This window comes from Amblyraja radiata, chromosome 4 (genome assembly GCF_010909765.2).
Source record: "Amblyraja radiata isolate CabotCenter1 chromosome 4, sAmbRad1.1.pri, whole genome shotgun sequence".
NCBI lineage: Eukaryota > Metazoa > Chordata > Chondrichthyes > Rajiformes > Rajidae > Amblyraja > Amblyraja radiata.
Window position 1 is genome coordinate 31,336,943 of NC_045959.1, and position 13,896 is coordinate 31,350,838.

The 13,896-nt window shown below is 44.6% G+C and overlaps 1 protein-coding gene across 1 annotated transcript in view; it reads right to left on the bottom strand.

The window, feature by feature from the left end:
* Positions 1 to 765: 765 nt before the first annotated feature.
* Positions 766 to 13,896, bottom strand: part of colec10 (collectin subfamily member 10) — an 86,159-nt gene continuing 73,028 nt past the window's right edge. Inside the window, exon 7 of the mRNA XM_033019201.1 lies at positions 766 to 1,435. Coding sequence (XP_032875092.1) covers positions 1,044 to 1,435 — 392 coding nt within the window. The 3' untranslated portion in view covers positions 766 to 1,043. The remainder of the gene's footprint in view (positions 1,436 to 13,896) is intronic.

The following is a 13,896-nucleotide window of genomic DNA, read 5'->3' on the forward strand; positions in this document are numbered from 1 at the left end:
CATCCACGAACTCCTACGGACCCGCTACGGATATTCTCCGAGTTCGAATCAGGGGAAAACTCGGGAGAATTCTTGAATTACCTCGTACAGTGGGACAGGGGCTTAACTCAGCGGGTCACGCAGCATCTCTGGATGGAAGGAATGGGTGACATTTCTAGTTGAGACCCTTCTTCAGACTTACATTGGGGGATTCATATGTAGAACAGTTGGGTAAGGACAGACAAAAGTGCTGGAGAAAGTCAGCGGGTGCAGCAGCATCTATGGAGCGAAGGAAATAGGCAAGGTTTCGGGCCGAAACCCTTCTGAAGGGTTTCGGCCCAAAACGTTGCCTATTTCCTTCGCTCCACAGATGCTGCTACACCCGCTGACTTTCTCCAGCACTTTTGTCTACCTTCGATTTTCTAGCATCTGCAGTTCCTTCTTAAACAGTTGGGTAAGGACAGATTGACTACTGAAAGGACACTAATGAACCGGACATTTTTGATTATGGCAATTGTGGTCATTGTTTAATTTGTGGTCATTTTTTTTACAAATACTAACTTCTTTTAAATCTAGATTATTTCTGAATTTAAATTTCACAGTTGCCATGGTGGAACGTGGATTTGGGATTCTGAAATTCCTAGTTCAAAAACTTAACCACAGCATCACTAATGTACCCATTACATGTTGTTATACAGTGATAGAGACCAACTGATAGTACTAAAAATTATAAGCTTGTAAGAAGTAGTGATGGAATAGATCAGATCACAGGGATCGCTGCAAGAATTGAATACTGGATTATTCTTTATTACGTTACAAAGCATACTTTTACAAAATGCCCAATACAACAACATTATAGATCAGAGTGTACTTATCTCATCAATGTTTTCTACCAATATTTGACTTTTAAATTGAAGATTATTGTACACAGTTTTATGAGTTGATATACAATCAGTAGAGCTAAATAATTGTTCTGAACTATGAACCCACTACAAGATATGAACAGACGCAGAGAACATCTGATGTCAGCAATGACAATTATAGTCGGTGATAGGTAGATTAGATCATGAATTTTTCTTTAAAAATTCACAGACAAAATATATGGTGAGGTGGCACTCCACGTCATTCCATCCTCCATCACTCACCAGCTCTACACAATCTTCACCACCAAAGGCATTGTTGGGTTCTCCAGGTCTCCAATGGCTGTAATTCTGCAGGGGGGTGGAGTCAGTGTACATGAACTGCCTTTCCTTTTCCAAATCATTCACACCAATAAACACTCGTGATAAGCCAGTCTTATTCACGTAGGCAGCAATCAATGAGTTTGTTTCTTCATCCTTTGGCATTGCTAGTGACCCTCCTCTGACTTTGCAGTGTACAAGTGCAGCATTGTAATTCTTCCCTTCCTTTACAATCAGGTAGAATCTCTCTTCAGTCTCTTTGATGCCTGCAATTACTGTAGAGGGAGAAAGCAAAAGGTTTATGTTACTTTTCAACCAGTCGCCAGTAGTGTGTTCGCTTGGTGATCCATGTCTCTCATAGAAACATAGAAACATAGAAAATAGGTGCAGGAGGAGGCCATTCGGCCCTTTGAGCCAGCACCGCCATTCATTGTAATCATGGCTGATCATCCCCTATCAATAACCCGTGCCTGCCTTCTCCCCATATCCCTTGACTCCACTAGCCCCTAGAGCTCTATCTAACTCTCTCTTAAATCCATCCAGTGACTTGGCCTCCACTGCCCTCTGTGGCAGGGAATTCCACAAATTCACAACTCTCTGGGTGAAAAAGTTTTTTCTCACCTCAGTCTTAAATGACTTCCCCTTTATTCTAAGGGGAGGTCGACATTCTTATTTTCTCGAGATGAGCAAATTGGCAAAAGAACCTCTGCAGTAAAAAGACTGTTTGCAGATATGATCTGGAGTGCGAGAAAGAATTTTGGAAACAAATTTAACGGTACTGACTCAAACCATATACTTGGAAAGGTACTGTAAAATTTACAGAGTCTGTTTCCATGCTAAATCTTTCCATAAATCAATTCTGAAGGGCAATTTAAAATGAACAATAAATGGTAGCCTTGCCAGAGATATATATGTCTTGAAAATTGATTGAAAAAAGTAGTCTCACAGCGTGACGGTTGTGGAGGAGGAAGATGAAGTAGGATCTCAACAGATGGTGTCAAGTGAGAGGTTTTTCTGGATATGCTGCATTTCAGCGCGGCTTCCTGGCCCTGCTACCTATTTAACCAGATCTGCAACCACAGTACTGGAGGCATGTTTGTTTTACTACTACAAGTTATGTCCTATAAATGTCAGCCATTGTCTGCAACATCTAAGATGACAAGTTGTTCTAACATCTCAAAGAAGGCTTGCAGTTTCTTGCTCCACAAAATCACTGGTCTTCCAACGGGATCTTTGAAAGTGCGACTCATTTGCTACTGGATTTGGATATGTACCACTGAATATGATCAACTCCCAGATGGGAACAGTCTGTTTCTGATGGCAACGGTCTCCTCTCAGGTAGCATTAAGCAGAGCTCTAATTGGAGTTGACTGGGAGTCCACTGAGCCACGAGGACTTGTCTGGCCTCTGTCTGTGTTTCAATCGAAGCAGAATGGTATGGTGAGTGTATCGTGCACACCTATTTGGACAGAATGGGAGATAGAATTAGGCATATTGGCATCATGGTGGGTGCAGACATGGTGGGTCGAAGTGCCAGTTCCTGTGGTCTACTGATTTGCATTCTATGATCTAATATTGGTTGCCACGAGGAGGACAAGGCCAGGGAGAATCTTGTGTATTTTCTTCATCTGTGACCTTCACCTAGGATGTTCAGCTGCAGTAATGGGTGATAAACTGTGTAATGCCAGATCCCAAAATGAGGAGGGCCCTCCTGCAGCGAATTGTGGACGCAGCCCAGACCATCACACAAACCAACCTCCCTTCCATTGACTCCATTTATACCTCGCCCTGCTTCGGCAAGGCCAGCAGCATAATCAAGGACGAGTCGCACCCTGGCCACTCCCTCTTCTCCCCTCACCCATCAGGCAAAAGTTATAGAAGTGTGAAAACGCAGGGACAGTTTCTTCCCAGCTGTTGTCAGACAACTGAACCATCCTACCGCATCCAGAGAGCACTCCTGAACCACTATCTACTACTAAAGACGGCATTTGACCCAGTCTGGCATCCAGGGTCCCTGATGCACTAAGGTCAAAGGGCATCAAGGGGGAAACCACTCCAATGGCACATCAGACCTTGTACATCAAATTGTGGTTCTGAGTGGTCAATCATCCCAAACCCAGCACGAAAGAAGTTTCAAAACAACACAAATTAACATGATGTCTGACACAGTTAAGGAGCAATACTGTGGTAGATCTGCATTGTGGATGGTGCTGTTTTTAGATGCACATTAAACTTTGTGATGCAACCTTTAAAGAAGAGCAGAGGATTTTATTCTGGTATTCTCCATGATTATTTACGCTTTAAGCAGTGTCATTAAAAGATTACTTGTTCATGGACGTGGTGTTTGGGATAGCTTGCTCACATCATCATAGCTGCTGGACTTCATCGTAACTGAACCTACACTTAAACGCTGGCAATGAGGAACTTTGGAATGAACTGAATTGTGTAATTTGAAGTCTTTTTTTTTCTCTTTTCAATAGTATTTGCAAACAATTATAATTTCCTTTAGGGTGTTATCAGCACTCCTTGATCTTTAAGGCCCTGTCCCACTTTCCCGAGTTACTCACAAACTCTCCCGAGTTTTCCCCTTGATTCGAACGCGGAGAATGTCGGGGAATGTCGGTAGCGAGCTCGTAAGAGGCCATAGGAGTGAGCCTGTGTGGAATGAGCTTCCAGTTGAAGTGGTGGAGGCAGGTTCGATTTTATCATTTAAAAATAGATTGGATAGGTATATGGATGGGAAAGGAATGGAGGGTTATGGTCTGAGTGCAGGTAGATGGGACTAGGGGAGAATAAGTGTTCGGCACGGACTAGAAGGGCCGAGTTGGCCTGTTTCCGTGCTGTCATTGTTATATGGTTATATGGTTATATAGGAGTCCGTAGATGTTACGTAGCGGCTCGTAATGCCAGCTGTAAGAACTCGGGGCATCAGGTAAGTCGGGACGCTTTTTCAACATGTTGAAAAATGTCCACAAGTAAAAAAACTAGCCCCAAGTACCTACGAATGGCTATTACCGTATTTCTGCGAGTTCAAATCAAGGGAAAAACTTAGGAGAGTTCGTGAGTAACTCGGGAAAGTGGGACTGGGCCTTTAAGAGCAGTTCAATTGTTTTGCCTCAAGCTGGTACGTGTCTACTTTTAGAACCCATTTTGCTGGCTTGTTTCAGTAGAATTGATGCATATCTTTCCTTACAAGCTATTGCCCGTGGCTAAGTTAATGTGATTTAGATTTGGTCAGATCAAAGACAGATTCTACATACAAAAACACCAGCTGAAGTGAGGAAAAACAATGATGTGAGATTCATGAAATTTAAAAGGCATATCTGTTTCTTTGTATGGAAACAAGTTAGACTCAAGTTATCATTAAACATGTTTTTTTAATATTTATTTCAGTTTAGTTTAGAGATACAGCGCGGAAACAGGCCCTTCGGCCCACTGAGTCCACACCGACCAGCGACCCCCGCACATTCCTACACTCACAAGTGACAATTTTACATTTTTTATAACCAAGCTAATTAATCGACAAACCTGTACGTCTTTGGAGTGTGGGAGGAAACCGAGGATCTTTGAGAAAACCAACGCGGTTCACGGGAAGAACGTGCAAACTCTGTACAGGCAAGCACCCGTAGTCGGGATCGAACCTGGGACTCTGGTGCTGTAAGGCAGCAACTGTGTCACCGTGCTGTCTTTTTAACAGCGTTAAAAGCGTTAATTTTAAAATCTGGAGAAGTAATTAGTTTAGTTGGTAGGAACAGCTGATTGAACTGATGAGCCTGGCATCCAGATGTTAGTGGGCAGACCAGGCCAGAGCAGGGGTGGTCAAGAGGGAAACTATAGACATAAGGAAAGGAATGCCTGGCAAGTAACAATGAGATTAACAAACTCCTCAGGAAGCCTGGCTCCATCTTGGATTCATGGTAGGTGGTCTTGGAGGGGAGGATGCTCCTCAAACTGTGGAGCATCTTGGACAATACAGCTCGCCCCCTCCATGACACACTGGTCAACCTCAGGAGTACCTTCAGCAACAGACTGGCTCCACCAAGATGCAGGACTGAACGCCACAGGAGGTCCTTCTTCTCTGTGCCTATCAAACTGTACAACTCCTCCCCGTTCTGTCGTGGGGTAGACTGAGTGACTCCCCTCCCCACCCCAACCCTCCCCAATCTTTGCACATCCCCAATTTTTTCTACTCATCACTTTAATTTCATGTTTCATGTATTTTGTTTTTTTTGTGCCTGATGGCACATCAATTTCTCTCCTGGGATAAATAAAGTTCTATCATATCATAACTGGAGAAAGGAAGAGAGAGGGGAGAGATAGGTGTGTATTTAGGTGAGGCACAGGGGTGAGTGGGGGCAGGGGGAGGAGAAGGTAAGGGGGGGGGGGGGGGGGGGGGGGACGGATGTAGTTACATAAAATTGCAGTATTCAATGTTCATACCATTGGACTTTAAGATAGCCAAGCTGAACTATGAGGTGCTGTTCCTCCAGTTTGCATGTGGCCTCATTCTGTCAATGGAGGAGGCCCAGTACAGAAAGGTCAGTGTGGGAATGGGAAGGGGAGTTAAAATGGTTAGCAACCGGGCGATCCAGTAGACCTAGTCGGTCCAATAAATACCTATTTATTTTTTACTAATAAGTGTACATATGTGTTAATGGTTGTCGTGTTTGTATTTTTTTTAACCGGAGGAGATGTAATGGAATTTCGTTGCACAGTATTGTGCAATGACAATAAACGTATTCATTCATTCATTCATTCATTCATTCATTCATTCATTCATTCATTCATTCATTCATTCAAGTGCAAGTGCGCGGCAAAACGGTTATCAAGTCTACATTTGGTCTCGCCAATGTACAGGAGGCCACATTGGGTACACCAAATATAGTAGATGAGGTTGGAGGAGGTACACATGAACATTTGTCTCACTTAAAAGGACTTCTGAGGTCCTTGGATGGAGGTGAGGGGCCGGTGTTACATTTCCTGCGGTTGCAGGGGAAAATACCTATGGAGGGGGTCGGGCGGGAGGAGTGCAACTCCAAGGAGTTGCACTGGGGGCAGTCTCGATGGAAGGTGGAAAGGAGTGGGAATGGGAAGATGTAACTGGAGGAGGTGATGGAAATCTCGGATGTTCTTGAATGGAAAGCCTCATCTTTGGAACAGATGCAGTGGAGATGGAGATATTGAGAGTAGGGGATAGTTTCTTTGCAAGAGGCCGGGTGGGAGGGAGTGCAGTCCAGATAACTGTGGGGGTTGATAGGTTTGTTGAAGATGTATGTCGATAGTCTGTCCCCTATGATGGCGATAGGGAGATCAAGAAAGAGGAGAGAGGTGTCAAAGATAGTCTATGTTAATTTGAGGGCAGGGTGGAAGTTAGTTGTAAGGTTAATGAAATCAACGGATTCTGCACGGGTGCAGGAGGAAGCTCCAATGCAGTTGTCAATGTAGCAGAGAAAGAGTTAGGGGATGGTGCCAGTGAATGTTTGTAACAAGGACTGTAACCGAAGTAAAGGCAGGCATAGTTGGGCCCCATGCAAGTGCCTAAGGCTACACCTTTAACATGTAGAAAGTGAGAGTAGCCAAAGAGAAGTTGTTGAGGATGAGGCCAAGTTCTGCCAGGTGGAGGAGAGTGTTAGTAGATGGAAATTGATTGAGTCTTTGTTCGACGTAGAACTGGAGAGCCATGAGACCTTCCTGGCAACAAAAGCTTTTCACTGTGCCACTGTACACGTGACATTAAACTAAACTGAACTGGTAGGGGATGGAGATGTAAGGTGATTATACATCCATGATAAAAATGAGATGGGGGGGGATCTAGAAATTGAACACTATTGAGGAGTTAAAGGGCATATGAGGTGACTCGGATGTAAGATGGCAGAGACTGGATATGGGTAATAGGATGGAATCAAGGTATTTGGAGATGAGTTCTGTGATGCAGGAACAGAAATGGGTGCAGTTAGTTGCGAGTATATCTATAATATTTTATTACCTAATATGAATAAGAGCCAGGGCTGGAGTGTGGCCCATTAGGGACTAAGGTGACTCTCTTTGCATGGAGCCACAGGGAGTGAATGAAAAAGAACATAGCTAGGTGGATAGTAGGAGCTTTTCCCGGTGGCTGAGGAATCTGTAATTAGAGGGCATGTGTTTATGCTAAAGTATAAGATCCATTTGGGTGTGGATCAATAATTTAATAGAACTGCACATTTACAATGATTTACAATCTGATGGGTTCTTAGTACAACAACCTAGACAACTTAAATGATTTTATTATAGTGTTGAGAAATGGCTTCCTGGATATACAAACAACCGGAATATTAATTAATAGAACAAATGTACCTTGAACTATGTGTGAACTGGCAAAGATATGTTTTTAACTATGTGTTATTACAGCAGTAGGCCACTTAATGTCTTCCTTAACCTTATTTCAATAGGACAATGATGTTTGATTACTGCTGGAGAATTACATATGAACAGTTTTATTTCTGTGAAAACTTGTTCTTGTTTGTATTAACTAGCTGTTGGGCCTATCCCATAGTTCCTAGAAATGCTGGTACTCTGCTCCACCCTGCCAATGCTGGCCCTCAAGTACCCATCTGTACTAATCCCATTTACCATCACTTGGTCCATAGCTTCCTACACGTTCGTGACTTATGTACTCATCTAGTTGCTACTTAAATGCAGTGTGAAAGTTTGCCTCCAACACTCTCGTGGGCAATATAATGCACCACAAAAATATGTATAAGGAATAACAGATCCGCTTTCCTTGTGAATGAAACTCAAATATTCTGTGTGTCTGAAGAAGGGTCTTGACTCAAAATGTCACGTGTTCCTGTTCTCCAGAGATGCTGTCTGCCCGCTCAGTTACTCGAGCTTTTTGTGTCTTATCTTCTGTCACAAACCCCTTGATGCATGTAGGATGGAATATGCCTTGCATGATGAAGTTTGAGGTGAATGGAGATTGTGGATTGACTATAGACAATAGACAATATACAATATGTGCAGGAGTAGGCCATTTGGTCATTCGAGCCAGCACCGCCATTCAATGTGATCATGGCCGATCATTCCCAATCAGTACCCCGTTCCTGCCTTCTCCCCATATCCCTTGACTCCGCTATTTTTAAGAGCCCTATCTAAGCTCTCTTTTGGAGGCTCGATTGGTGGCAGCATAGTGGAGTAAGATGATTACAGCGGAAGGATTGGACGGCCTGGAAAGGATACCAGGGTGGAGGGGATACCAATGGGTTTGGGGTGGATGCAGGTTGTTGGTGACGAGCACTGGGGTAAAGACTGAGGCTCTCACCGCAGATGTTGAGTGGAGCAGAGTCTTGGTCAGACGTGGTTTGTGGAGGCAATTGTGTGTTCCGATCCGCCCCGACGTTGGAGTTTGGATCATCCCTACGAGAAGGCTTATAAATCAGGCCGTCCATAGCGGGGACTGTAGAGGGATGATGGCCCCGAACACGGTGAACGGAGGAGGAAGACTGACTGAACATTATTGCCTTCCAACACAGTGAAGAATGTTGATTCCGCTGTGGTGGATGTTTATGTTCAATTCTATTGTGTGTTGTGCTCTTTTTGATTGTATGGCTGCATGGAAACTCATTTCACTGTTCCTTAATTGGTGCATGTGACAAATAAACGTGAACCTTGAACCATGAATTGGGATGAGAAGGCGGTGAGGGTGGAAGATTGCAGAAATGACAGAACAAATATCAAAGAGGGGGTTTGCCCAGGGGAATGATGGGGGAGAGGTTGGGGGGAGGGGTGGGTATTAGACTTGGTGGTGGTGATGGATGGACATTCGGTACATGAGAACTCCAACTACTTCGATGGTTCAGAGTGGCAGAATACTCAGGCTTTTGGATGTAATTTTTATTAATATCCCAACACAATATTCAAACCCCTTTGTTGGAAGTTCAACATTTTTAAGAGTAATTTTCCAGTGGGCCAGGTCATTTAAAAGGGAACGCTGACACTGGACCAGAGGAAAGGAAGCATGACGAACATCACGCCACAACCAGATGTCAGCGTGTGGAAAATATAATTTACTGAAGTAATTCATCGGGACAGGCAGCATCTCTGGAGAGAAGGAATAGGTGACATTTCAGGTCGAGACCCTTCTTCAGACCCAAAACATCACCCAAATCCTTCTCTCCAGGGATGCTGCCTGTCCCGCTGAGTTAATCCAGTTTTTTGTGTCTATCTTCGGTTTAAACCTGCATCGGCAGTTCCTTCTTATACAAATATAATTTACTTTCTGTCTTTTCTGAAGTCCATAGAAAACTGTTTTCAAGAATTGTTTTAATTATTTTTAACTGAACGTTGGGAGAGGTTACATATTCAACTATTTACATTGTGACTGAGAACAATTCACTTGATCATTGAAACAAAAGTTGAAAAGCATGTTATTTATGCAGGCTGTATCTAGAACAATCATATTCATCATAAATCATAATCATACTTTATTGGCCAAGTATGTTTTTCAACATACGAGGAATTTGATTTGCCATGCAGTCATACCTTTAAAAAGCAACAAAACACACAAAATATATTTTAACATGATCATCCACCACAGTGACTCCTCCACATTCCTCACTGTGATGGAAGGCGAATAAAAGTTAAATCTCTTCCCCTCTTTGTTCTCCCGCAGTCGGGGGCCTCGAACCTTCCATTGACAGGACGTTCTTGGCTCCCGTAGTCAGCGGCGGTCAGGCCTTTCGCGTCGAGGCAGTCAAGCTCCTGTATCGGGGGGGATGTCAGCTCCTGTATCGGGTCGGGGCTGGTCGGACCTTCTGCGTCGTTTGGAACTACTCGACATCGGTCTCTACCCAAGACTGCGAGCTCCTTGATGTTGAAATCCGTAGGCCGCGGTTGGAGTGTCGATCCCAGGCAAGGGATCACAGGCTCCGCTGTGGGGCTCAAAGTCAGTCCCGAGCAAGGTCTCTAGATCCATGATGTTAGCCCGCAGAGCGACCGGAGATACGATCCGGAAAACAATAGCATCTCCGGTAAGGTCATGCGGCTTTTTCACGGGGCGACTTGACGCAAGATGTAACCAGAGTGAAGTGGTCGTGGTCTAGCACGATATCACACGATATAACGGGGGGTAGATAAAGAGTTCCCACGGTACTCGGCATTTCTGTTATTTGTGCGAGTGACTTGTCCGTCTCCCGAGCTTTCCCGTTAAATCTTGAATGAACATTGTGAAGTGTTGTTAAATCATCACGTGGCACAAATGATGTCACTTTTTTTTCACATACGATAAATATCCTCCCTTGGTTGAATTGGCTCATTTGGAGACATGTTTTACTGTGTATGTGGGAGACACAGATGGACTGAGCACAGCACCTCGGTCTTACTGTGTGTGGGAGAGGGGGAGAAAGAGATGTACACTCACAGAGGCAGAGTCTCTCAGCCTGTGTAAGAGGGAGGGAGGGAGAGAGAGAGAGAGGCACACACAAGGTGGATGTGAAATCTCACCTGCCTGTTTCAGTGACAGACACCCGCTGCCAGTAAATGAAGACACCCCCATCTGTCTTCCCCTCCTCTCCCTCGACTCCCCCACCTTTCCCTCCCAACTCCAGTCCCGTCCCGACCCCATGGGAAATTGAATAGAGCAACAATCAACTGCTGCCTGTGCGCTGATATGACAATAAAGGCTACTTTACTTTACTTTACTTTACTGAGTTAAAGAGTTCCCACGGTAGACTGTAAAACTGGGACCCTGGTTCTGGACTCCCCCAACATCGGGAACATTCTTCCTGCATCTAGCCTGTCCAATCCCGTAGATACTGATTAGACCGGTATCTATTTATTTACTTTATTAATGATTTCAATTAAATATTGGGAACATCAGGCCGCAAACGTTATTTCTTGAGTGATAGTGCTGGACTTTGACTCGACCTTCCTAGTTAGCCGGCGCCTGAGACTGAGCCAAGCAATGTCCAGACCTGACTTCAACACAAAGTGATGGAGGAACTCAAAGGGTCAGGCTCGTCCAACGCTCTGTGTTTTACTCGTGATTCCTCCATCTGCAGTTCCTCGTGTCTACAGACCAGAGTTGCCACTTGACTCCGAGATGACCATCACAGAGCATACGGAAGATAGACACGAAATGCTGGAGTAACACAGCGGGACGGGCAGCATCTCTGGAGAGAAGGAATGTGTGACGTTTCGGTTCGAGACCCTTCTTCAGAGTCTCGTCCCGAAACGTCACCCATTCCTTTTATCCAAATGCTGCCCGTCCAGTATTTTATGTCTGTCTCCAGTATTACTGTGTCTATCATCGGCGCAAACCAACATCTACAGTTCTTTCCGACACATTAGAGGATACCGTCTCGCCATCACTCGGATTACCCGCTTCATTTCCATAACGTTGCCACCTCTCTTTACTTTGCTTACTGAAGCCTGATCCTTGTCACACCCAGTGCTCTATCAACCAGCCTCTCATCTTTCAATCGGGTTCGGCCAGGAAGGAACTGCAGATGCTGGATTAAAACGAAGATAGACACAACATGTAGCTCAGCGGGACAGGCAGCATATCAGAAGGGTCTCGACCCGAAATGTCACCCATTCCTTCTCCCCAGAGATGCTGCCTGTTGCGCTGAGTTCCTCCATTTTGTGGCTACCTTGGGTTTATCCAGGATCTCTCCGTTGATGTCCTAACTCGCTTTGGTTTGTTATTATTGTCTCATATCGAGAACCAGCAGATACAGGTTTAGGTTCGGGGGGAATGATTTAATGAGAGCCTAAGGGGTAACTATTTTATGCAAAGGGTGGTGGGTGTATGGAATGAGCTATCCGTTAAGGTAGTTGCGGCAGGTACTGTCGCAATGTTTAAGACACATTAGACTGAAGCATGGATAGGATAGGTTTAGATGGTTATGGGCCAAACGCGGGCAAGTGGGACTAGTGTAGATGGGACATATTGGTCGGTGTGGGCAAGTTGGGTCGAAGGGCCTGTTTCTATGCTGTATGATTCTATGCAGGGAATAAACTTTTGTTTGCATGCTATACAATCATATCAGATAATGCTATACATGAATATAACCAAGCCACGTACAGTCTGAAGAAGGGCCTCGACCCGAAACGTCACCCGTTCCTTCTCTTTAGAGATGCTGCATGTCCCGTTGAGTTACTCCAGCATTTTGAACCGTCGAGTTACTCCAGCATTCTCTTTAAACCGGCATCTGCTGTTCCCTTCCGACACATGCACAAGAACACCAGGTAGAGCGAAGAGGAAATACCAGAGTTCCGAATATATGTTTTCATGACAGTTCCAGGGGGGAAAAGTCCAATGTCCGCATTGAGGTAGGTTGGTAGGTCGGGTCAGTGCCCAAACGAATGGAAGGAAGAACCGTTCTGAAGCCGGATAAGAATAGGTGGTCGGCGCGGACTCGGTGGGCCGAAGGGCCTGTTTCCGCGCTATATCTCTAAAATCTGAAGTTAGGTAATGTCTAAAGGAACTGCAGATGCTGGTTAATACGCACAAAAGGACACAAAATGTTGGTGTAACTCAGCAGGTAAGTCAGATCTGGGAAGAAAAACATAAAAAGCTGGAGTAAGTCAGCGGGTCAGGCAGCATCTCTGGAGAAAAAGAATAGGTGGCGATTCGAATCGGAACCCTTCTTCAGACAGCCTAATCGGAATTGAGTCTGAAGATGTGTCTCGTCCCGAAACATCAGCTATTTTTCTCCAGAGATGCTGCTTGACTCGCTGAGTTACTCCAGCTTTTTGTGTCTGTCTTCGGTTTAAACCAGCATGTGCAGTTCACTCCTTACACGGGTCTCTGGAGAACATTGATTGGTAGCGTTCTGGACCCTGCTTCGGAAAGGCATCGATCGCTAGTCGGCGAGGACTCCGAGCTGTATCTCTCAAAGAAGTACATGTGAAAGATTCCTCACGGACCATAAAAATGCGGGACCTTTCAGTAAAGTCCCTTTTAAAATCCCTTTTAAAGATTATAGTTATTTTCTTGAATCTCATTAACATAACTCATGAATAAGTTGATGTCCATATGCGGATGCAAATCTTTATTTTTTAAATTCAATCCCACAGAAGACAATTTTTACTCACCTTCTGTCCCCTCTGTCCAGCTTCCGGGTTCACATAGAAACATAGAAACATAGAAAATAGATGCAGGAGTAGGCCATTCGGCCCTTCGAGCCTGCACCGCCATTCAATATAATCATGGCTGATCATCCAACTCAGTATCCTGTACCTGCTTTCTCTCCATACCCCCTGATCCCTTTAGCCACAAGGGCCACATCTAACTCACTCTTAAATATAGCCAATGAACTGGCCTCAACTACATTCTGTGGCAGAGAATTCCAGAGATTCACCACTCTCTGTGTAAAAAATGTTTTTCTCATCTCAGTCCTAAAAGATTTCCCCTTTATCCTTAAACTGTGACCCCTTGTTCTGGACTTCCCCAACATCGGGAATAATCGTCCTGCATCTAGCCTGTCCAACCCCTTAAGAATTTTGTAAGTTTCTATAAGATCCCCACTCAATCTTCTAAATTCTAGCGAGTACAGGCCGAGTCTATCCAGTCTTTCTTCATATGAAAGTCCCGACATCCCAGGAATCAGTCTGGCGAACCTTCTCTGTACTCCCTCTATGGCACCCCCTTACACCCGTAGGAATGAAGAATGTTCTATCCCTGCCTTAAAAAATATCCACTGACTCGACCTCCACAGCCCTCTGTGACAATGAGTTCCACAGATTAACTTCCCTC